Below are 22804 nucleotides of genomic sequence, written 5' to 3' on the forward strand. Positions count from 1 at the left end.
GTAAATAACAAGCTATTTGAAGTGACACTCACCACAGAGATTAGAATATTTCAGTAATTTGAATGCTTGTCATTGTGACATATTTCTCCTCTGAGAGAATTTCAGGAAAAGTCTCATGTGGCCCTGAATCACTTTCACAATCGATTTAATTCCATCTGTGCATGAATGCCCAAAATGTGTATCGATTGTGCCAGGGTTCACAAGAAATGTGGGGAGTAGAGACCGGTGTCCAAAACAATCATCATCACAGCTTATTTGCTTGTTTCTTAAACATCATAATCAGGCTGCTGATGAGTCACACATTTCAGGAGAATTTTTAAGTGCTCTTTGATGAGGCAAAATTATGCTATCCACACAAAAAGGGCAGGTCCAAATGGACAGATTTCAGCAGGCCCCCTGGAGGCATGTTCTCTAACTATCTGGGCCAGATTCTACGACATAGAAATACATAAAAGCAGCTAGGAGCTTGAGGAGTACATGGACTTATTGACAATAACCTTCCCAAAGAGGGATCAAAATGCCACGTTGATGCTGATGGTTCACCCGGCCTGGGGCGATTCGCTCTGAGCAGGGGGCGTGCAGGTTGGTGCTTTGGAAGAGCTTTGGGAAAACCTGCCCTATGGTGAAGCTTCCAAACAGAGGGCATGGCTTTGTAAACCGGCTCATGAATGAATGCCCAGGACGGGATGGGCGTGCTCAGTCCTCGGGCTGGCTGCAGAATGAACGCCAAAGCATTTTCCTCTCAGATCTCAGAGGGGGCCCCAGCCTCCCCGAGAGTCTTCCTCTCCCACGGAATCTTCAAGGCTGGAACCAACATGGAAATGAACAGCTGCCAAAAGGGAGGCAGCTCCATGCAAAACATCCGTGCCTGTTTCAAAGTTGGTTTTCAGTGACGGAAGTCATTCAGATGATTAAAACTAAAATTAGCGTTTCAATGTTGTTGAAATGCCAACTGTTGGGAACTGAGGCCAGCCCCACGGAATGGGGAGTGCAGCCGGGTGATGAGGCGGACAGCCCAGCTGCTTCGGATCCCGCCTCCCACACAAGTTCAAAATTCATCAAATCATGGCCACGTTCCATGTTTCCTGTGCCTCAGGAAGCTCATCTTGTGTTTTAAATTAAGCACACATATCCAGAGATCAGCAGAGACCAGCTTAGCTGAGGTCCACGTGTGACGGTGAAATCAGAGAGGCTGCACTGGGTCATTTCGTGTAGCCCTCAGCCCCCATCAGAGGTGCTCCTTGTCCATCCCCTGTGGCCCACACAGCATCCTTTGGCCCCCAAAAGTGACTTTCTAAGGAGGAGATCTGGGGTAGCAAGAAGACAGCTGCCCAGGAGATTGTGGATGGGAGGCGTCCTCCCTCCACAGCCAGTGAGCCTCTGCCCTGCCACGTGCGGCCCTAGACCTGCCCACATAGTGGTTCACAGGCTTCCACGTACTGTGGGGCCAGGCGGCAGGAGCACTGGGGGAGGAGAGCCCTACCTCCTACCTGATCACCTCCCTGGCTTGGGGAAGACACTGTTATTCTTCTTTGCATTGTTCCTGAAAGTTCTGTGGTGTCTGCCTATTATCGAACCACTCAGGTCTAGTTCTACGTGTTTTGTTCATGGCTCCGTGGGCACCCAGCAAAGAGTCTTCCCTGACCGCCCTGGCTGCTGGGCCTGCTAGGCACCCTCAAGCCCAGCTCTTGCTCCTTCTTCCCCTCTCTTCCTTACCATCCTTCTGTCCTTTGCTAAAAAGTTGAAAGGACTGAAAAGGTGAGAATGCGCACAGGCTCTGAGTCAAGATTTTGTTTTCCCTTCATTGTGGCAAATACTTTTTATTGCAAAAGTACATTTTTTAAAAGAGAAAACACATACAACACTGAGCTTCCCGACCACTTCATTTGGGTTCCTGTTGCAGGCCTAGGGCATCCCGTGAGCAGAGCTGATACAGGAACCTGGTGCAGGATGAACACACCTGTGGGCTGTGGCAGGACCCAGGGTCCAACGGAACGTCCAAGCATCATGGGGCCAGTAACAGCCCAGCTCAGGAAGAGCCTGGGAAGCGTCCCTTATTGATTTGCCTTTCAGGATCCTCCCCACACTTCTCTGCCAAACATGGGGCCCAGCACCCACAGCATTCCTTCCGTCTCCCTGTTCTGGGGAACTTAAACACACACTTCCACATTCACCCCCTTACCTGAAACTCACAGGCAAGGCAGGGCAGACCAGCAGCCACACAGGAGGGGTTAAAGGGCAGGAGCCATCCCCCGACTTGATGGAAAACAGGGATTCCCTACCTCGGTGCACGGCAGCTCCCAAAATCAAACCATGACCAGCGACTTGGAAGGAGAGCTTCCCACTGGCCGTGTGCACCCTGCAGGTATGCGGGCATCATCTCATCCACCTGTCCCAAGGCCCACTGGGGCCTCTGCAAAGCCTCATCTTGCACATGAGAAACCTGAGATCAGGGTTGGCTGACTTTGCCCAAAGTCATCAAGCCGGCAAGACATAGAGCTGCAGCACCAAGCCAGGGCTGCCTGACCCCTAAACTTAACCTCTGACACAGCACCTCCTACACACCTGGACACATGGCACCTCCTACACACCTGGACACATGGCACCTCCTACACACCTGGCCCCCATGCCCACTCCTACAGGACTCTGGAAACACAGCAGGGCTGAGCATGTGGGCGCCTGGGTAGGCTGGGGGTGGCAGGCCTTGTGTACAGTGTCTGAAGTGCCCCAAGCCTCCGAGATACCTGCTTCGGCAGGTGCCCAAGACACTGCTAAGACAGAACCTGAGACCTCTTACCATCTGTCTAGCGGTTGAATTAGCTCTTTGCTCGTAGTCAGTGTGGTCAAAATGATGTCTTTTCTTTCTACATCACCTGAGTACACAGTAGGGAAAGATCTGCTGGGGAAGAGCATGGCCACCTACCGGTTCCTCTTGGTTTTCACATCTTGGTCTTCCCTGTTGTCTTCAGAACTGGACCCATCGCTGTTGTCAGCTGAAAGAAAATCAGATGAACAGGGTTAGAGTTGTCAGAGCTCAGGGCTTTGGCAAAACCACCAGGTGACACTCACTTTCAAGCAGACTTATCTAGAAATTAAGACAACAAGCTTCTCTTAAAGATTGATGTGAAATCCTACGAGTTTCCTCTTGGCACACATGCTTTTACATTTCAGCAGAACAGAAATCTGACTGTGGTGTTCTGCAGAGAGGTCCTCTTTAGATACTGTCTGTTTAGCAGGTGCTGGGCCTTCCAGAGGGGCTGGAGGGTGGAGAATTACAGGTGGGCCTCTGCTCAGCCTCAGGACGAGGACTGGGGATGAGCAAATCTATGTCATGTTATTGAGAGGGAACCATGAGACTGGGGCCACCTCTGAGGCCACTGCCCCAGGGAAGGGTGACCCCCAGCAGCACCTCCAACAGGCCCACGCTCAGCTCCTCTCCATCCACTGCAACAGATAACGAGATTCCCCCTACCTCACATGTGGCCATGCCTCACTATGGACGCCCATCTACTTCCAAAAGCCAAATTGATTTTGAAGACATGATCCCTTATTTCCATTCTGAGGCAGTCAGCCCTGAAAATGTTTGATGAGCTTTTGGAATGAAAAAGTAAAAAGGTGCTTTGGTGTTTCCTGTGGTTCTCCAGGAGGGAAGAGGAAAGCTGAGCGTGCAGATGGTCTGGAGTGTCATCGCTTCTGCCCTGACAGGTGGAGTGACTTCCACATGTGCCGAGCATCACAACGGCCTCCCACCTGCTTCTCATTCTGTGTCTACCTCTGGCTCATTCTGCCCCGCCCAGCTTGGGTGGCCAACTGAGCTGGGCCGGGCTAGGCTGAACTAGTCTGGGCTGGGCTGGGCTGGGCAGAGCTTCCCTCCGTCTCCCCACCCAGCCTTGGGCCACCTTCCCAGTGACTGCTGTGCCTGCATCTCCTTCCTGGGAGGGTCTGCAATGAAAACAGGGCTCAGCTTAGGATGAGCACAGAGTTGATGAGAAAAGACATTAATTTCAACAACTGCAGGGGCCTCTGCACATTTTCTTTCTATAAAACCCGACAATTCTCCCTACACCTGTTTTTAGAATCCCAATAACGGCTCTGTTACCAGCTCACAGTTCGAATCTATTTACAGGCTTGTTTTCAATGTGCAGCGTGGGGCCCTTGGTAAGAGGAGAGGGTCAGGCTCTGGAAGCCCCGGCTCATCGCAGTCACGCTGCATCATCCTTGTGGGGCCTCTGCCACCTGAGCCGCCCAGGCAGCTCATGGTCGCCCCTGCCCACATGAGCCACAGGACCACAGAGGCTGCCGTAGCAGGACCGGGGTGCGGTGTGTCTGCCCTGCACCTTCCAGCGAGGCTGCAGTATCCGTCACGCACACCCTGTGTGGGTGCTCCACCCTTCTGAAAGGATGCAGGCCTAGGAGGAAGGAATTCCCGTGGGCAGTGCAGAGCGGGGGATGAGCAGAACTTGGCCCTGGGAAGGCGGAGGAGCCACGGCCCAGGCGGAGCTTCCTGGCTTTTCAGCAGCCCCTGGTCCTGAACCTGGCAGCGCTGACTCCGGAGCTGGACTGCTGTGCCCTGGGGGCCGCCCTGTGCCCTGCAGGTGTCTCTCAGCCTCCTTGATCCCTGCCCGCTCCCCACCATGCTAACGAAAATGCCTCCAGAAGTTCCCAAATGTCCACAGGGGTAAATTTGCCCTCCCCAGTTGAGAGCCACTGGTCTAGAGCCAAGAGCATTGATGACAACTGAGGGGCCATGGAACGGAAGAGAGGACACTGGAGGGTATCTACTTCCTCCTCTCTGGTGGCCTTCTGTGCGTGCTCCACAGCCCAACACAGCCCTCCAGGCTGGGGCCCCAAAGGACACACTTTATGCCCCCTGCTTCCCAAGCTTCACTCGTGCCAAGCCCAGCACCTCCAGGCATTTCTGGTTTTTTTGAGACGGAGTCTCGCTCTGCCCAGCTTCAGGACGAGGGCCCAGGGTAAGCACTTCTATGTCATGTTCTTGAGAGGAAACCACGAGACTGGGGCCACCTCCCTGGCTGCTGCCCCAAGGAGGGGTGGCCCCCAGCAGTGCCTCGCCCAGGCCCACCCTCAGAGGCTTTCCATGTTCAGCCTGTCACCCAGGCTGGAGTGCAGTGGTGTGATCTTAGCTCACTGGAACCTCCGCTTCCCGGGCTCAAGAAACTCTCTTGCCTCAGCCTCCCAAGCAGCTGGAATCACAGGCACCCGCCACCACACCAGGCTAATTTTCGTGTTTTTAGTAGAGACAGGGTTTTACCATGTTGGCCAGGTTGGTCTTGAACTCCTGACCCCAAGTGATTCGCCACCCTCGGCCTTCCAAAATGCTGGGATTACAGGCATGAGTATGGTGGCGCCACCATGCCGGGCCACCTCCAGGCATTGCTGCTTCCTGGCTGTGGGAACCTACTCTTCCCATTCAAACTAAGGGCACTGGCCAGGCACAGTGGTAATTACATCGGTAATCCCAGCACTTTGGGAGGCTGAGGTGGGTGGATCATGAGGTCAGGAGTTCGAGACCAGCCTGGCCAAAATGGTGAAACCTCGTTTCTACTAAAAATATAAAAATTAGCCAGGTGTGGTGGCAGGTGCCTGTAATCCCAGCTACTCAGGAGGCTGAGGCAGGAGAATCGCTTGAAAACACAAGGCAGAGGTTGCAGTGAGCCGAGATTGTGCCACTGCACTCCAGCCTGGGTGAAAGATCAAAACTCTGTCTCAAAAACAAAAACAAAAACAAAAACAAACAACAAAAAAAAAACTGAGGGCGCCCTGGGCACCCTGCTCCCTGCCTCAGCCTCTGCACCCCAACACCCTCCAAGGAAGTGCAGGACTCCTTGGCTGTGCCCCTGAGTCCTCTCCTGCTGGGGCACTGGGTCCTGAGCTCTCACTGAGCCCTCCCGGTTTTCCCTCCCTGGAGCCCTGGCTTCTCCCTGGTCCCTCCTGGTCATTCCTACCTGGGTCACTGGGCCTTCTGGCCATCTCATCTGGAGGCACCGGGGCCTCACAGAGGCTCTCTCAGCTCCCCCAGGCCCTCCGCCTGACTGCCTTTCTGCACCTCGTGGTGTTTGAAATCTTTTCCAAGGCGTGCCTCCTGCCTGCTGTGTCCAGGGGAGGGAACATTCCAGCTCTGCCTGGAAGAAGGCATGGGAGTGGCACCTCTCCACCCACACCAGAAACTACCCAGGGAGGCCACGGGGGAAACACCACATTTCTTAAAACTTAAAAAATGAGGTCATACGATTACACGCATATTATTTAAAGTACATGTGTATCATATAGGTCATTTTTTAGGGTTTTAAACATTGGTTTGTTTTGAATAGTTTCAACATGGGCAGAGCTTTCCTAATTACAATCCAGACTCATAAACAAAAATATGTATAAATTTAACAGACTTAAAGAATACAAAACCAGAGTGGTTGCCATGCACAACGGCGGCATAGCAAGCTCTCTGGTTGGGTCTCCATCAAGACTGCCGTCAAGCTGTAGAGGGATTAGAAACAAGTATTTCAGCTCTCTGGAAGCAGATCAGACACTTATAAAAGCTAGGGCTGGTGTAACGATAGTGCTAGAGGCCGAGCACAATGGCTTATGTCTGTAATCCTAGCACTTTGGGACGCAGAGGTAGGCAGATCACCTGAGGTCAGGAGTTCGAGACCAGCCTGGCCAACATGGTGAAACCCCGTCTCTACTAAAAATACAAAAATTAGCCAGGTGTGGTGGCACATGCCTATAATCTCAGCTACTCAGGAGGCTGAGGCAGGAGAATTTTTTGAACCCAGGAGGGTTCAATTTTTTGAACTCTGTAGTGAGCCAAGATGGCACCACTGCACGCCAGCCTGTGTGACAGAGTGAAACTCTGTCTCAAATAATAATACTAAAAAAAAAAAGAATAGCACTAGAGAGGCTGCTGTTCTCAGCTGACTGCAAACACAAGGGAACAGAAGCTTCAGTTACCACACACGATGAGGAATACAGGCTTCATGGGCATCACACATGGATGGCTCCAGCCTGCACAAGTCCACGTCAGCGATCTCTGGGAAGTGGGAGAATCCCATTTCCACCAAAGTTGCCCCATTACAATGTCTAGCATATCTACTTTTCAACAAAAAACTCAAAAGCATGCAAAACCAGGAAAGTAGGGCCAATTCATCTGATAAAAAAATTTGACAGAAATCATCCCTGAGGAAGTCTGTGTGTAAAAATTAACTCAAATGGAGTTAACCTTACAAATTACAACTATAAAGGTTGTTGAAGAAAACGTAAGAGGAAAATCTTTGTGATATTGCTTCATCATTGCAGAGTTTCTGCTATGGGTGAGGAAAGAGTTGTAGAAATAGGTAGTGTTGACAGCTCTACAACATTGTGAACATACTTAACGCCACTGAATTGTACACTTACAAATTGTTAAATGGTTAACTTCATGTTATATATATTTTACCACAATGAGAAAAAAAAATCAAGGACAACTTGTTCTATGGCAAAAAAATCGAACAACCAGTAAAATATTGTAATAATATTGTAGCCAAACACTGACAGCCTTCATTTTCAAGTCCAAATAACTCAATAAGAAAGATAAGGAACACAAACACAAAACAAACGGCCAACAAACCTGTGAAAAACTGTTCAATTTCACTCAAAATTAAAGCAATGCCAACTGAAGCAAAGAATGGCTTTAAGAATTAAGTCTGATGCTCTACAGTGCTAAGGAGATCATGCAGAATCTACCAGTACAAGTGTGAACTGTTCAATCTCTTTGGGAGAAGATTCGGCAATAGCTGCCCAAAATCTAAAATGCATGTACCTTTTGAGACAACAATTCTAATAATGTGAAATTACACCATCGATATGTTTGCAGAAACACTCCTAAGGTAAAAACCTAGGTACAAAGATGTTCTTTCCAGCACTGTGTGTGTGAGCGCAAAGCAGATGACCCAGATGTCCATCCAAGAGGAGGCTCTGAGGAAGTTATCATGCATCCAGACAGGGCAAGGGTCGGGGGACAGGAGATGGGTAGGAGAGAAAAGCAGGGGATTGGAGGGAGAGGGAACTGGGTGCGGGAAACAGAGAGGCTCTGAGCCAGAAAGATAGCCAAGACGCGTTACAGGTGCGGTGCAGACAGCGTGCAGCAGCATGTCAATCTCTAACATGTTTTATTAATGCACACACACCAATATCTATGTATTTTTTAAAATGTATTGTTTTTTATGCATTTGCCAGCAAGGCTATGCATATGTGCGTGTGTGTCTGTGTGTGTCTGTGTGTCTGTGTCTGTGTGTGTCTGTGTGTATATGTGCCTGTGTATGTGTCTGTGTATGTGTTTCTGTATGTATATGTGTGTCTGTGTGTGCTTGTGTGTCTGTGTGTGTATATGTGTGTGTATGTGTATGCATTTGTGTGTGTCTCTATGTGTCTGTGTGTATATATGCGTTTGTGTGTGTCTGAGTGTGTATATATGCGTTTGTGTGTGTGTGTGTCTGAGTGTGTATATGTGCGTGTGTGTGTGTCTGAGTGTGTGTATGTGCGTGTGTGTCTGAGTGTGTGTATATGCGTGTGTGTGTTTGTGTGTGCGTTTGTGTGTGTCTGAGTGTGTATATATGCGTGTGTGTCTGAGTGTGTGTGTCTGAGTGTGTGTATATGCGTGTGTGTGTCTGAGTGTGTGTGTGCATGTGTGTGTGTCTGTGTATATATGCGTGTGTGTGTCTGAGTGTGTATATATGCTTGTGTGTGTGTCTGAGTGTGTGTATATGCATGTGTGTGTGTCTGAGTGTGTGTGTGCATTTGTGTGTGTGTCTGAGTGTGTTTGTAAGTCACTCAGTTCAGGGAATGTGGCTGGCTGCATCAGGTAGTAAAAGTCCTGAGTCTCTGAGCCAATGTCTTCCTTTCTGGGAGTGGTGGGGAATATACCTAATTTTGTCAGTCTTCTTAGAGAGGGTAGGCACAACCTTTGGTAAAACTTACTATGGAATCATAGGAGCTGAATGTTGGTGTGTAAGGCAAATTCGCATTCAGATGGGATCCTTGGCATGCCTAAACTTCCCACTCATCACATTTCTCTCATATGCAGAATGCACCCTACGAATACAGAGAAGTCCAGTTTTGGCATCTGTGGGTGCCTGGCTGGACCTGCTGGTGGACCCAGCCCCTGCACAGCCAGGCCTCTCACCTCCGGTGCAGGTGATACCCCCACCCCTGCTCCTGGCAGGGGCTCAGCCCCACAGGACCCTGCTGCCCAGTGGCTCTGAGCTGTGTGCTCTGCCCTCTCTGATGGGGCCTCCTGCTCCACATCCTGTCCAATATCCTACCCTGCTCGCTCGGATCCTGAGTCCTGAGGAGGATGGGGCTTGGTAGGTTAGAAGGTGGTGTCACCCTCCCTCCCCAGAACAGTTGCACTCAACCCTGCGAGTTGGATGTGAACCCCAGGTCACGCCTTAACCTCAGGTCCCCCCCATCTAGGCAGCACTCAGGCTCAGCATCTTCGTGGAAAAGTCAGTGCTCTCCCAGGACTGTGGCTTTCCTGGGCACAAAGAGGGGCACAGTGGGGGGTCCTCCTGCATGGGCCAGGACCCCAGAGAGCACCTTGCAGGGACTGCGCCAGAACTCATCCACAGGCAGACAGCTGTGCGAGGGATGCCCTGGAGGCAAACAAGGGTGGGCACCGGGATGAGATGCAGAGCAGGAGCCCTTGGCAGAGAGTGCAAGGCACATGACTCAGGGCAGCAGGGTCCTGTGGGCTGAGCTCCTGCCAGGAGAGGTGGTGGGGGTGCCGCCTGCACTGGGGGGCAAGAGGCCTGGCTGTGCAGGGGCCGGTTTTGATCCACCTCACTCCACCAGCAGGTCCGGCCAGGTGCTCACAGGTGCCGAAACTGGACTTCTCTGTATTCCTAGATTGCATCCTGCGTATGAGAGAAATGTGATGGGTGTGAAGTTTAGGGATAGAAAGAGCTGTAGCAGAGCTGCAACTACACCGAATAGGAGATGGTCCTGACACGGTCACTTTGCTTTGCTAGGCCTGGGCTCCCAGATGAAACTCAGGGAGGAAGTTCTGGATTTGGTCAATAATCATAATGGGGAACCTCCCCGTGGCCACTTGGAAATGCCACACCACGGGTGCTGTGATCACTGCAGGGCTTCCCCAAGCCTTCCACTCCTTGAGGCTCACTGTCCCCAGACAGCCATCCTCCATCCCTCTCAGCTCAGACTCAAGCGCACCTTCTTCCTCCTACCTTAGAGCTCAAAACACACCCTTTACCTCCCCTCCCTGCCTCCTGGGGTCCAGTGTGAGTGACTGTGCCTCAGGGAGAAGCCCCTGGCTGCTGTGCGGGGTCACCTCACTCCACCCATCCATTGTCGCTTGCTTCTCTTCCCCAACCCGCAAGGCACGGCGCTCCCTGCCCAACACCTGCTCATCTTTGGCGTCCTGTGTCTAGCCCAGTGCTTAGCCAGTCACCAGTCCCTAAATAAAGGATTGGTTCAGAAGAAAATGAACTTCCTCTCTTCCCTCCCTTCCCTTGCTCCCTTCCTTCTTTCCTTTCCTTTCCTCCTTTTCAACTTCCCCTCCCTTCCCTTTCCTTCCTTAGCTCCCGGCCCTGGAGGTGGCTTGATGTCTTAGGTCCTGGGGGAAACTACTTTGAAAAATGCTATTCTAGCACCTCTCTCTCTCCACCGAATTCACTGGTGAATCCAGGAGCCTGGCTCAGCCCCCGCCCTGCCCACCCGGCCTCCCAGCGGAGGCCAAACACAGCAAGCTGAGGGGTGAGTGTGATCAGAACGTCCTAGAGACTCTCCCAGCTCCTGCACATCCCAGCTCACTCCTTCCCTTGCACCGGCTGCCCTGCAAGCTCCACCCTCACACTCAACTTCCTGCACAGTCAACTCAGGATTCTGCAAGGAAGAGACACCTGTCACAGCTCACCTGCTTCATCTTGGCACCATGTTGTAGAGACTAAACAAGGTGGGCACTAGGATGGAGCTTAGCAAACAAGCCACCTGGATCATTCATTGTGCAAAGAGGAGGCTCAGGCCCTGGAGGCCAGTGGAGGGTGCCGTCATATGAAGGCCAGGATTCTTCCCAGAGAGCCTGGGGCAGGTGGGCTGCAGGTGGGCAGAGCCTCCCACATCACCCTGAATCCTCACAGACAGAACCACACTAGCTCACCACCCTCCAGGGTTCTGGCATTTGTGTTTTCAGCGGCCCTGGGTCCCCCCAAGTGCCCCGGCTGCCTGGGCCCCTGGTGAGATAGATCCAGTGTGCACTGTCTTCTCTGACAAACGCTTAGGAAAGTGACCCATTCACCAGTCACAGCTGTGTTTACTCACCAGACAATTTTACATCCTACTTGGTGAAATGAATGTCATTATCAATTTACATTGGTCTTGAATATAAATGGCTAAAGTGTTTACAGAGCAATTAAGCCCAGTGAAGTTCACGTCATCTGCCCACAGACTAGGGAGGGACAGTGTTGAGTGCACGGCTGCTGCAGCTGCTGCCTGGTGAGCTTGCACAAAGAGTCACCTGTGTCCATCACAGGCTGCCCTCAGGTCTGGCATCAGACCCGCCGGGGTGCAAATCCCCATTCCCCTTCAGTAGAGATGTGGCCCTGGGCCAGTTAGGTAAGCTCCTTTTTAAACTCCCTCTTCTGTAAAGCAGGCATGCGTCACAGATTAATGCCCCCCACCATTCCCAAGCAATGCCCACATCTGAATCCTGGAAGGTGTGCATACACTGGGCTACCTGGCAGAAAGGATGGAGGTTGCTAAACAGCTCCCCCTTGAGGTGGGAGACCATCCTGTCATCCAGGTGGCCCCAGAGACCACAGGGACCCCTCAGAGTGGAAGCGGGAGGCAGAAGGGCCAGAGCCAGAGAGAGGAGAGGCAAGAAGACGGACGAGGGGGCCAGGAGTCAAGGAAATCTCCCCTGGATCCCCTAGAAAGAACACAGCCCTGCCGATGCCAGTGAGGCCCCTGCTGGACGTCTGCCCTCCAGAACTGTAAGATCATCACCTTGTGTGGCTTTTAGCCCCGTGGTGATAATTTGTTACAGCGGCAAAGGGGTCTCCAATGCTGATGGCACCTGCTGCATGGGACTGAGGAGGGGAGTCCAAGGAACCAAGTGTGGGGGTTGCACATACCCAGGGTCCCTGCAGGTGGTCCCTCCCCTCCCCAAGGCAATGAGAAGGCTCCCTCTTCACTTCTTCCCCCAGGGCTCCCGGTCCTCCTCGACCCCTGGGAGGCACTAACAGATACAGCCAGGCAGAAGAAAAGAGGCCGGGGTATGTATTCCCTCTCTCTCCCCCGCCTCTCCTCCCTCCACCCCAGAGGAAGAACCCGAGGGCCCCAGCTCCAACACTTCCCACCAGGCTGCACCAAAAGTCCCAGTGAAGTGACAGGTGGCCCCCGTGGCCAGGGCAGGCAGAGCGGGCCAAGGTGGCGGGGCGGCAGGTGCACAGCCAGATGGCAGGGGGGTTTCTGCCGTCACTACCAAGACAGGGTTTGGCTGCTGCAGGCGAAGACAGTACGAGAACCACGCCTCTGATAGGCCTGGGAAACGCAGGCATGGGTGGGAACACAACAGCCAGCACCCTCCAAACTGAAGCGTTGGTAAGATCCCCGAGAACCACATGGCATGGAATGGATGGGGCTGGGGGTGAAGCCTGGCACTTCTCATTTTCCTCCAGTTCTACTGGCATTTCTTCTCAACTAACAGCACAGTTACTACAGCTATAACAAATCTGGATGCACTGCAAAAAAAAAAAAAAAAAAAAGAAAAAGAAAATAATTCAAGACTTCGCTTGAATCCTTCAGCAGTGCTAACAGAATGACAAAGGGGACTCTTTCCTTGTCTGTGGAATGAGGAACGTCTCAGCACTTCTGGCGGCGCTGCATCCTGTCTCCCACAGCTGCCTGGCGCTGTGAGCCACAACTTCCACGTCTCATATCCCCACTGAACACACACGCACAGGCAGGTACACACGCTCACACACACACACATGCCCCCGAAACCTAAGAGCAGTTCAATGTGGCAGCCATTTTACAAAATTCTTTTACTTCATTTGCCTCTTGAAAAATAATGGATGTTGACTGTAATGCTTAATTGTCCCATTGCAGACGACAAATAGGTATGAATATATTCAAATCTACAATGACTGATAGTCGAACAAAATGTGAAAAACAAAACTCTCCACCCCGAGCCACCTCCCCTAAAGCTTGTTATCATAATTAGGGTTAAATATCTGACGAGCTACAATGAATGATCAGCCAGGGAGAATGCCAGTCACTGCTGATGGTTGCAGGTCATCAACTCTGTTCCCTGATCATTAATTAACCCTCTAGAAACACCTCCTGTCCTAACTGTTTCACTGCAAAGCCCTCTGAGTGCATTTTAGGGAATGAGAAGTTGTGCTCGTAAACATCACTTCTATCCCGGCAACCGGAAGTTGAGAATCGAGGTCATTTGCATATCCTTAAGATTCAGGTTAAAAAAAAAAAGACTGGTTGAAGATAAATCTCTTCCTCTCTTTATATGAGGAGGAAAGTAAGATTAAAAATCGTTTTATAACTACATGTAATTTTGTGATGTCTAAGTAGAGTACTTAGGTCTACCATAATAAAATGGGTATCAGACAAAATACCAAAACATGCTAAATCTAAATTAATCAGGTATTTCTGGTTGTAAAACCTTAACTCTCTACCTTTCAGAGTATAACATGAGATTCTTGTTAAAAGAAGGAGACTGAGCATCGAGCTATGAGCCAGGTAATCCGGGCCCCTGTCGTCCACCCACAGTCCTGGTGAGCCCTGAGGCCGCAGGTGGCCCAGTGGGGGCGTTTGCAGACGCCTCCCTACCTCCTTTCAGACCTGACCTGATTTGGTCCAAACAATAGAAATGAGAGAGCAACTATGCATTGCCTTTAATAAGTTCATTTCTTTCTCATTACTACCAACTTTTTGGGGGAAAAATGAAACAGCACCAAATTATCTACAAGAACGCAAGCTAAAGAAAGGAGTGAGGAATCTGCCAGGATGATCTGCCTTTGCCAAGCAAGTAAAATCATTGTTAGGACAAACTGTGCCTTAATGTTTCCCGTGGGATCTGAGGGTGTCATGATTTCCCTAAATTGTGCACCATCCTCTTGTCCATGAGTAAGAACCTTGAGAGGGTGCTTTCTGTAATGATTTTAAGGCACTCTTTCAAGACGTACAAGGCCCCATTTTAATAATGAATGTGACCTGATCAAAGGAGGAAATGCAATTGCCAAATTCAATCTTCACTGTCCGTAAATACAGCAACGTTTTACAGACTCAATTCCATATGGACCTTGGAGATTTTCCTTTTCCCAACATCAGTTGATTCAGTCTCTGGATAATGCTGTTACTATTTTAAGTGGAATAAACATTTTAAATGTGTGATGTCTCAATCTTAAAAGACTACCACCATGTCTCTTAGCATGGTTAAAAATACTGATAAAACTTTTATAATACTGTCTTCTGAAGCTTCAGTCAAATACCTCTGGATTTCACACAAAGTGTGAATTGCCATCATCTAGCATTAGCCCTCAATGATGTGAAATTAAAAATGCCACTATGAACCCAATAGAATACCACACAAAACCAAAACAAAGAGTCAAGCTCCCATTTCACCGGCCTGGGCCTTGCAGCCAGGCATCTCTGCCTCTCAAGTTGGCAGGGAGCTCCTGCTCTCAAATGTCTGCAGTGGAGTCAAGACCGTTTGAATCCACATGCTCCGGGAGGAGGCTTTCCCAACGCAGCAGCTAATAAAATATGTATTAGATCTAATCAGAAAAGATCCTTTGTGAAAATGCTAAAAGTTCCTCTCTGTTTCTTGGCGAAACAAGATTTACAGGCATTGTCAGAAACAACTGCCTCTGCCAAGCACCCCATTCCTCTACAGCTGAAGAAAATCTCTTCCCCTGTCCGTGACCAGGTTTTTATCAAATTGAGGCATCCATCCAAACACAACAGCAGATCGATGTGGTGCAAAGGTCTAAAGTGAATGTAAGGTGGAAGAAAATACACTCCCATCTGTGTACATCTGGTCTCTGAAGTGGCGTTCATAAGACATTTGGAACAAGAATAAAATGCTGGGTAACAGTGATGCTGGATGGAAGCTTTGAGGGGCTGATGGAACGAATGGCCGTCTCTGCATTAATCACCTTACGTGATGCAAAAAGACAGCCAGAGCCGACCACTTGGAAGGATCAAGGTTTCTGCAGGAAGTGCCATAAAAACTTGATTACTAAACTCTGCAATCAGGCACAGGATTCCTTAATAGCCAATTTTCAACATAACCAAGAAGAAACATGCTTTCACTTTACGTTCATTAGAAATAAGCAGCTTAAACACTTCAAAGGAGGTGTAAATAACCCAGTGCTTAGTTACTTGCTGGTGCCTCCAGTTTGCGTTTGTGGGGTGGGTCCTCAATGATCCTGTTGAGGTCTCCGCGGTCCTTCAGGTCCATGGGCTTCTCCCAGACAGACAGGTGCATCGTTGGGTTGAAGAAGAAAACTCGGTCATCGCCCGTCCAGACCACACACCTGTTTGAGTGGAAAAACTCATCTCAGTCGCTCTCGGAGACACTTAATTAGAAAGTCGTTAGCATGAACTCTCACTGAAAAAGCCCCTCAGGACCGAAATCCACACATTTGCAAAGCTTGTTTATGGACAGTATGAATACTAAAGACAAAGCTTGCCTTTTTAGGTGACCTTACGGATCTGACTCATTTGATTAACAGGTAGACATTCTTATCACCAGCCTTAGACCAGGAAGAACACCAACATTCAGAGAAGCCAAGCAGCTCATCAAGGTCACACGCAGGCAGAGCTCTCTCCAGACCGCTAGCTGTCACTGCCTCAGTGAAATTCCATTCCAGATGGAGAGCACTCTGGGGCGCCTCTGGCCCTGGTTCCCACAATAGAGTAATTCAGAGAGCGGCTCCCTACACTTCCCCAGTCGAGCTCTGCATGGCCATCAAGCAGTGCGCACGGCCACAGGTCATTACCCTCCGGCAGCAGCAGAATTAAAACGGCTGCTGTCATTAGCAACCACAGCCCCGGTGTCCTGCTCATTTGTGGATGGGCAAATAAGGAAGATCTGTATTTTCATATATGGAAATTGAAGATATCTAAAAGGAATTATGTGCCATTTTTAAACCCCTTATCTGTGAAAAGTTATCAGAAAAGATTAAAAAGAAAAAAAATGAAGAGAAGAAAAATAATGAGAGGGAAGGAAAGGAAAAAAGTCCCTCCCTAAGGAATGTGGGTCCGGGAGCCTGCGGCATGGAGGTGCACGGAAGACTCTGTACTCTGACACTCTGACCCTCTGACCCCGTGCTGTCCCCACGAGCAAGCACGGCAGATAAAGGCCAGCAAGGCCAGCCTGCGCTCTGGGTTTAACCCCTAAGTGGTGTCAGGGTGCTGTAGAGATTGAGGCCTGTGCTGGCACCGAGGCCCCTTCCAGGTGTGGACCTCCCAGGAGATTCCACTGGGGCAAGCCCCTCCCCTCTCTGGGCCTCGGCTTCCTGCAGTGACTTCAAAAGGTCCCTCTGGCTCTACAAGTCTCCTGGGACTTTTCAGAAGTGCAGGAATGAATGGGTGGGAACACCCACATACCCACCTCTAGCTATTGACTTCCCTCTGATGGAGGCCCCCGACCTGTTGGGGGTACTGTTGGGCACCGCCTGGGCCCCCGATAGCCCACTCACGCCTCACTCCGGCCAGCCTTGCACAGGTTCTGGAGGAGCTGTGGATTCGTGCCAAAAGAAGCCACTCTGTTTTGCATGGAGAAAATCACTCCACACTTCACTCAGCCAGGCACATTCCATGGGCCAGGCAGAGGGCTCAGGGCCTGGGGCCCTGTGTGTTGGCAACCCTGGGCAGACCAGGACCCTTCCCAGAAATCACCCTGAGAAGGTGTGCCAGGTCCACTACTCAGCCCAGCCATGTTCATGAGTGTGGGAGCCAAAATGATGGCTCCAAAGACGTCCACGTCCTGATCCCTAGAACAGGTGTGCATCACTTTACATGGCAAAGGGTCTGTGCAGTTGGGATTAGGACCCTGAGATGGGGGAATATAGCTTGGTCATTCAGGTGGCCCCAAATGTAATCACAAGGGTCCTTCTAAGAGGAAGGCAGGAAGATCAGTGAGGAAGAGATAGGAAGATGGAGGCAGAGGTGTTTCACACAAACACACTCACAGAGACACACACAAACACACATACACACAAACACACAGAGACACACATGCACACATATACACATACGCAGAGACACACACAGAGACACACACATAAACACACAGATATACAGAGACACACATGCACACAGAGACACACACATGCAGAGATACACACATAAACACACACAGACACATACACACACACAGAGACACATGCACACAAATATACACACACACAGGGACACACATGCACACATATACACATGCACAGAGACACACACATGCAGAGAAACACACATAAACACACACAGACATATACACACAGAGACACACGGAGACACACGCGCACACGGAGACACACATGGAGACACACGTGCACACAGAGACACACGTGCACCCGGAGACATACACGGAGACACACGTGCACCCGGAGACACACACGGAGACACACACGGAGACACACGTGCACACACACACGGAGAGACATACGTGCACACGTAGACACACACGGAGACATACGTGCACACGTAGACACACACGGAGACATACGTGCACACGTAGACACACACGGAGACATACGTGCACACACACACGGAGAGACATACGTGCACACGTAGACACACACGGAGACATACGTGCACACGGAGACATACGTGCACACACACACGGAGACACACGTGCACACGGAGACACACACGGAAACACATGTGCACACGGAGACACACGTGCACACGTAGACACACACGGAGACACATGTGCACATGTAGACACACACGGAGACACACGTGCACACACACATGGAGAGACAGACATCGGGAGATGCCTGGCTTTGAGGCTGGAGAAAGGAATCACGAGCTCAGGGTTGCAGGGGCCTCTGGAAGATGGAAAAGGCAGGAAATGGACCACCCCAGAGGCTCCAGAAGGATCCAGCCCTGCCCACACCTTGACTTTAGCCCAGTGAGACCTGTGTCAGACTTCTGATCCTCCCAACTGTAAGAGAATCATTATGTGTCGCTGGAGCCCTGAGTCTGTGGGAGACGAATCAATGGACTTCCCCCTCGGGGCCACTCTGTCCTGAGCGCCAGCATCTGGGAGCCCTGACCTGAACCCCAAGTGTTGTGCCTGGAGGCCTTGGCCACAGCTGGCCTGGTCATCCATGTGGGAGAGTATGACCTGCCCTTCTGCCTGGCAAACTTTCCAGCTCCAGCCCTGCCCTTGACCTACCAGGTGACCCTGAGAAGGTCGCCTCCCCTTGCTGGTGGCCTCATGCCCTCAACCCTTCAGATGGGGGGTGGAATGGGAATTTGCTTTATCTGGACAGTCTACCCCACTAGGGAAATGGACCAAGATAGAGTGTATCACACTCCCATGCCAGACCCTGCCCTCAGGGGAGGCAGGCTCACGGGCCCATGGGGCGCTGCCAGGCCCATGCTGGAGGCTGGAAAATGAGGCTGGCCAACTATAGCAGACTCCATGCCCAGGTAGCTGGATCCCTTCCTGCTCTCACATCAGGCAGACCATTGTCCCCAGCAAGCCCAGGCCAGGGATACCTGACCTCTGGGGCCTGCAGGGAGCCTGTGGGTATGCATTTATGGTGTAGAACCCAGCTAGCATAGGAAGTTTTTATTGAGTCTAAAGCTGAAGGTAACCACACTGTGCTGTAAATTGTGCACAATTCAGCTACTGTATGAACTCTGCAGACAGCGTGGGCCAATAGGGAACATAAGCCCAGGGTAAGGACTGACTCCTTTCCTCCAGACACAGACCTGGTGATGACCTGCTTCCCGGGTGGAGCTGTGAGTGAGTGGGCCACATGCAGAGCCTATTATTAGCTCCCCACAAGGCCTGGGCTCTTTGGGAACATGTAGGACATGGACAGTTTTACTACTGTGACATTGGGCTCTGTCTCCAGGCACCCATCTTGCAAGGAATGCAGCTAGAGTCATCGATGAGACCCTGATGCCAGCGGGGGTGCAGGGAGTGAAGAAACCCTGAGCCCACCTCCTCATGCTGTATGTCTCATGCCCAGCGTGTCAGGACCAGAGCAAGCCCAGATCTGGCCCCTCATGGGCTTCAGAAGCTCCCATGACTGGACGGTGGCTGGAAAGGCAGCTCCAAGCCTGAAGCTCCCGGCAGCAAGAGGGCCCATTTCTAACAGTATTGCTTGGGATGTTTTTTCATGATGTTTTGCTGCAACTGGTCTGAGTGGCAAATCCTAGAAGCATCCTTGGCTCTCTGTGTTCCTCTCTAGCCACTAAAGACTTAAAACCTGTTGTGTAAACCCGTGAAGGTCTCCTCAGGAGCCTGACCTCACCTGGAGAACACAGAGCAACCTACTGTGACCTGGGTACAGCAGATGGACTTGTTGAGCACCATGTTTCTGGCAGGAGGCCATCTGGCCCCCACGGTTCTATGCACACTAGTGATCTGGGCATAGCACCCCAGCCTCCAACGGCCTCACCCAGAGCTGGGAGCACTTGTGTGCTCCTCTAGAGCCACTGAAGTGTGGGGATACTCAGCCAGGGGCCAGATGCTCACTGAGGCATCTCCAGTTCGCTGAGCTGCTAGGTGCACACAGTGTCAGGCATTCATACTGCATTCCACAAGCAACACGGCCATGGGAGAATTATCCGGAAGCCAGAGGCCTCGGGACACAGGCTCAGACTGGCTGAGTGGCCTCATCCAATCCCAACCCTCCCACTGGCTTGGGGAGCTTTCCTAACCTGGGAATTCACCAGCTTTCCTGAACACCCAGGGGTGAGCCCTGAGCCAGGTGAGGGCCAGAGGACTGGGGGAAGAAGAAGCTGAAAGAGGTGAGAGGATGACCCATTGCCTGGCAGGGACTAGCAAGAGCTCTGTGCTGCCCACTGCAGAGTTTAAAAGAAACAGGACTTCAACTTTGGGCCCTGATAGCACTCGTGGATCTCCCGTCATCCTGCACTAGGCTGAGGGCAGGTCAGTGGCTGTGAGTCCATTCTCACATTGCTATAAGGAAATACTTGAGACTGGGTAATTTATAAAGAAAAGAGGTTTAATTGACTCACAGTTCCTCATGGGTGGGGAGGCCTCAGGAAGCTTACAATCATGGCAGAAGGCATCTCTTCACAGGGCAGCAGGAGAGAGAGTGAGTGCCAGCAGGGGAAGTGCCAGACTCATAAAACCATCAGATCTCATGAGAACTCACTCACTATCACAAGAACATCATGGGGGAAACCACTTCCATGATTCAATTCCCTCCACCTGGTCCCACCCTTGACACACAGGGATTATGGCGATTACCATGAGGCGAGATTTGGGTGGGAACACAGAGCCAAACCATATCATTCCACCACTGGTCTCTCCTAAATCTCATGTCCCTTTCACATTTCAAAACCAATCATGCCTTTCCAACAGTACCCCAAAGTCTTAATTCATTCCAGCATTAACCGAAAAGTTCAACTCCAAAGTTTCACCTGAGACAAAGCATGTCCCTTCCACCTACGAGACTGTAAAATCAAAAGCAAGTTAGTTACTTCCAAGATACAAATGGAGTTCAGGCATTGGATAAATGCTCCCATACTAAATGGGAGAAATTGGCCAAAACAAAGAGGCTATAGGCCCCATGCAAGTCCAAAATCCAATACGGCAGTCATTAAGCCTTAAATTTCCAAAATGATCTCATTTGACTCCACATCTCACATCCAGGTCATGCTGATGCAAGAGGCACGCTCCCTCAGCCTTGGGTAGGTCTTCCCCTGTGGCTTTGCAGGGTACAGTTCCCTTCCTGGTTGCTTTCACGGGCTGGTGTTGAGTGATTGTGGCTTTTCCAGGTGCATGGTGCAAGTTGTAGGTGAATCTACCATTCTGGGTTCTGAAGGACAATGGCCTTCTTCTCACAGCTCCACTAGGCAGTGCCCCAGTAGAGACTCTGTGTGGGGGCTCTGACCCCACATTTCCCTTCTTCACTGCCCTAACAGAGGTTTTCCATGAGGGCTCTGCACCTGCAGCAAATTTCTGCCTGGACATCCCGGCACTTCCATACTTCCTCTGAAATCTAGGTGGAGGTTCCCAAACCTCAATTCTTGACTTCTGTGTACCCACAGGCTCAACACGTGAAAGCCACCAAGGCTTGGGGCTTGCACCTTCAGAAGCAATGGCCTGAGATGTACTTTTGCCCCTTTTAGCCATGGCTGATGCTGAAGCAGCTAGGATGCAGGGCACCTTGTTTCAAGGCTGCACAGAGCAGGGTGACCCTCCTAGCCCTCCAGGCCTGTAATGGCAGGAGTTGCCATGAAGCTCTCTGACATACCCTGGAGACATTCTTCCCATTGTCTTGGTGATTAATATTTGGTTCCTTGTTATTTATGCAAATTTCTGCAGCTGGCTTGAATTTTTCCCCAGAAAATGGGTTTTTCTTTTCTATCGCATGGTCAAGCTGCAAATTTTCCAAACCATTATGCTCTTCCTCCTCTTGAATCCTTTGCCACTTAGAAATTTCCTCCACCAGATACCCTAAATCATCTCTCTCAAGTTCAAAGTTCCACTGATCTCTAGGGCAAGGGCAAAAAGCTGCCAGTCTCTGCTAAAGCATAGCAAAAGTGACCTCTACTCCAGTTCCCAACAAGCTCCTCATCTCCATCTGAGACCACCTCAGCCTGGACTTCATTGTCTATATCACTATCAATGTTTTGGTCGAAGCCATTCAACAAGTCTCTAGGAAGTTCCAAACTTTCCCACATCTTCCTGTCTTCTGAGCCCTCCAAGTCTCTAGGAAGTTTCAAACTTTTCCACATTTTGCTGTCTTCTTCTGAGCCCTCCAAACTGTTCCAACCTCTTCTGCTACCCATGTCCAAAGTTGCTTCCACATTTTCAGGTATCCTTATAGCAGCACCCCACTCCTGGTAAGAATTTACTGTATTAGTCCATTCTCACATTGCTATAAGGAAATACCTGAGACTGGGTAATTTATAATGAAAAGAGGTTTAATTGACTTACAGTTCCACATGGCTGGGGAGGCCTCAGGAAACTTACAATCATGGCAGAAGGCACCTCTTCACAGGGTGGCAGGAGAGAGAATGAGTGCCAGCATAGGAAATGTCAGATGCTTATAAAACCATCAGATCTCATGAGAACTCACTTGCTATCAGGGGAACAGCATGGGGGAAAAGGCCCCCATGACTCAATTACCTCCACCTGCTCCTGCCCTTGACACATGGGGATTACGAGATTACAATTCGAGGTAAGATTTGGGAGGGGACACAGAGCCAAACCATATCAGTGGGTCTGGGCAGGTGAATCCATTAAGAGGTCCTGGGCAGTCATCAGTGTTAGTGGGTCCAGGAAGAGGTGCAGCAGAGTTGAGAGTCCCACTGAAGCCTCCCCAGACACTAGGCTGAGTGGTGTGTGAGGATGCTGGGCGAATGGCCTCTTCTAGCAGAGTGGGGAAAGGGCAGGGCTGCCTGGCTTAGACTCATCTCCAGCCAGGACAGCAGGACCCTCCTGAATTTCCCTGGATGTCCTACTTTCCACAGAAAACCAAAGCACGTTCACCAAAGGCCAGGGCAGCATGAGGAAGCTGGGTTCCCCTTGCTCCTCTGCTGGGCTGCTCACCCTAAGCCCCGT

At 50.8% G+C, this 22804-nt stretch overlaps 1 protein-coding gene across 2 annotated transcripts in view; it reads right to left on the bottom strand.

The window, feature by feature from the left end:
• Nucleotides 1-22804, bottom strand: part of TCERG1L (transcription elongation regulator 1 like) — a 228086-nt gene that overhangs the window by 36507 nt on the left and 168775 nt on the right. For both annotated transcript variants that reach the window (XM_009245942.3, XM_054523071.2), the window contains exons 7-8: nt 15409-15563; nt 2924-2993 (exon numbers count right to left, since the gene is read on the bottom strand). In XM_009245942.3, coding sequence (XP_009244217.3) covers nt 2924-2993; nt 15409-15563 — 225 coding nt within the window. The remainder of the gene's footprint in view (nt 1-2923; nt 2994-15408; nt 15564-22804) is intronic.

This window comes from Pongo abelii, chromosome 8 (genome assembly GCF_028885655.2).
Source record: "Pongo abelii isolate AG06213 chromosome 8, NHGRI_mPonAbe1-v2.0_pri, whole genome shotgun sequence".
Taxonomy (NCBI): Eukaryota; Metazoa; Chordata; class Mammalia; order Primates; family Hominidae; genus Pongo; species Pongo abelii.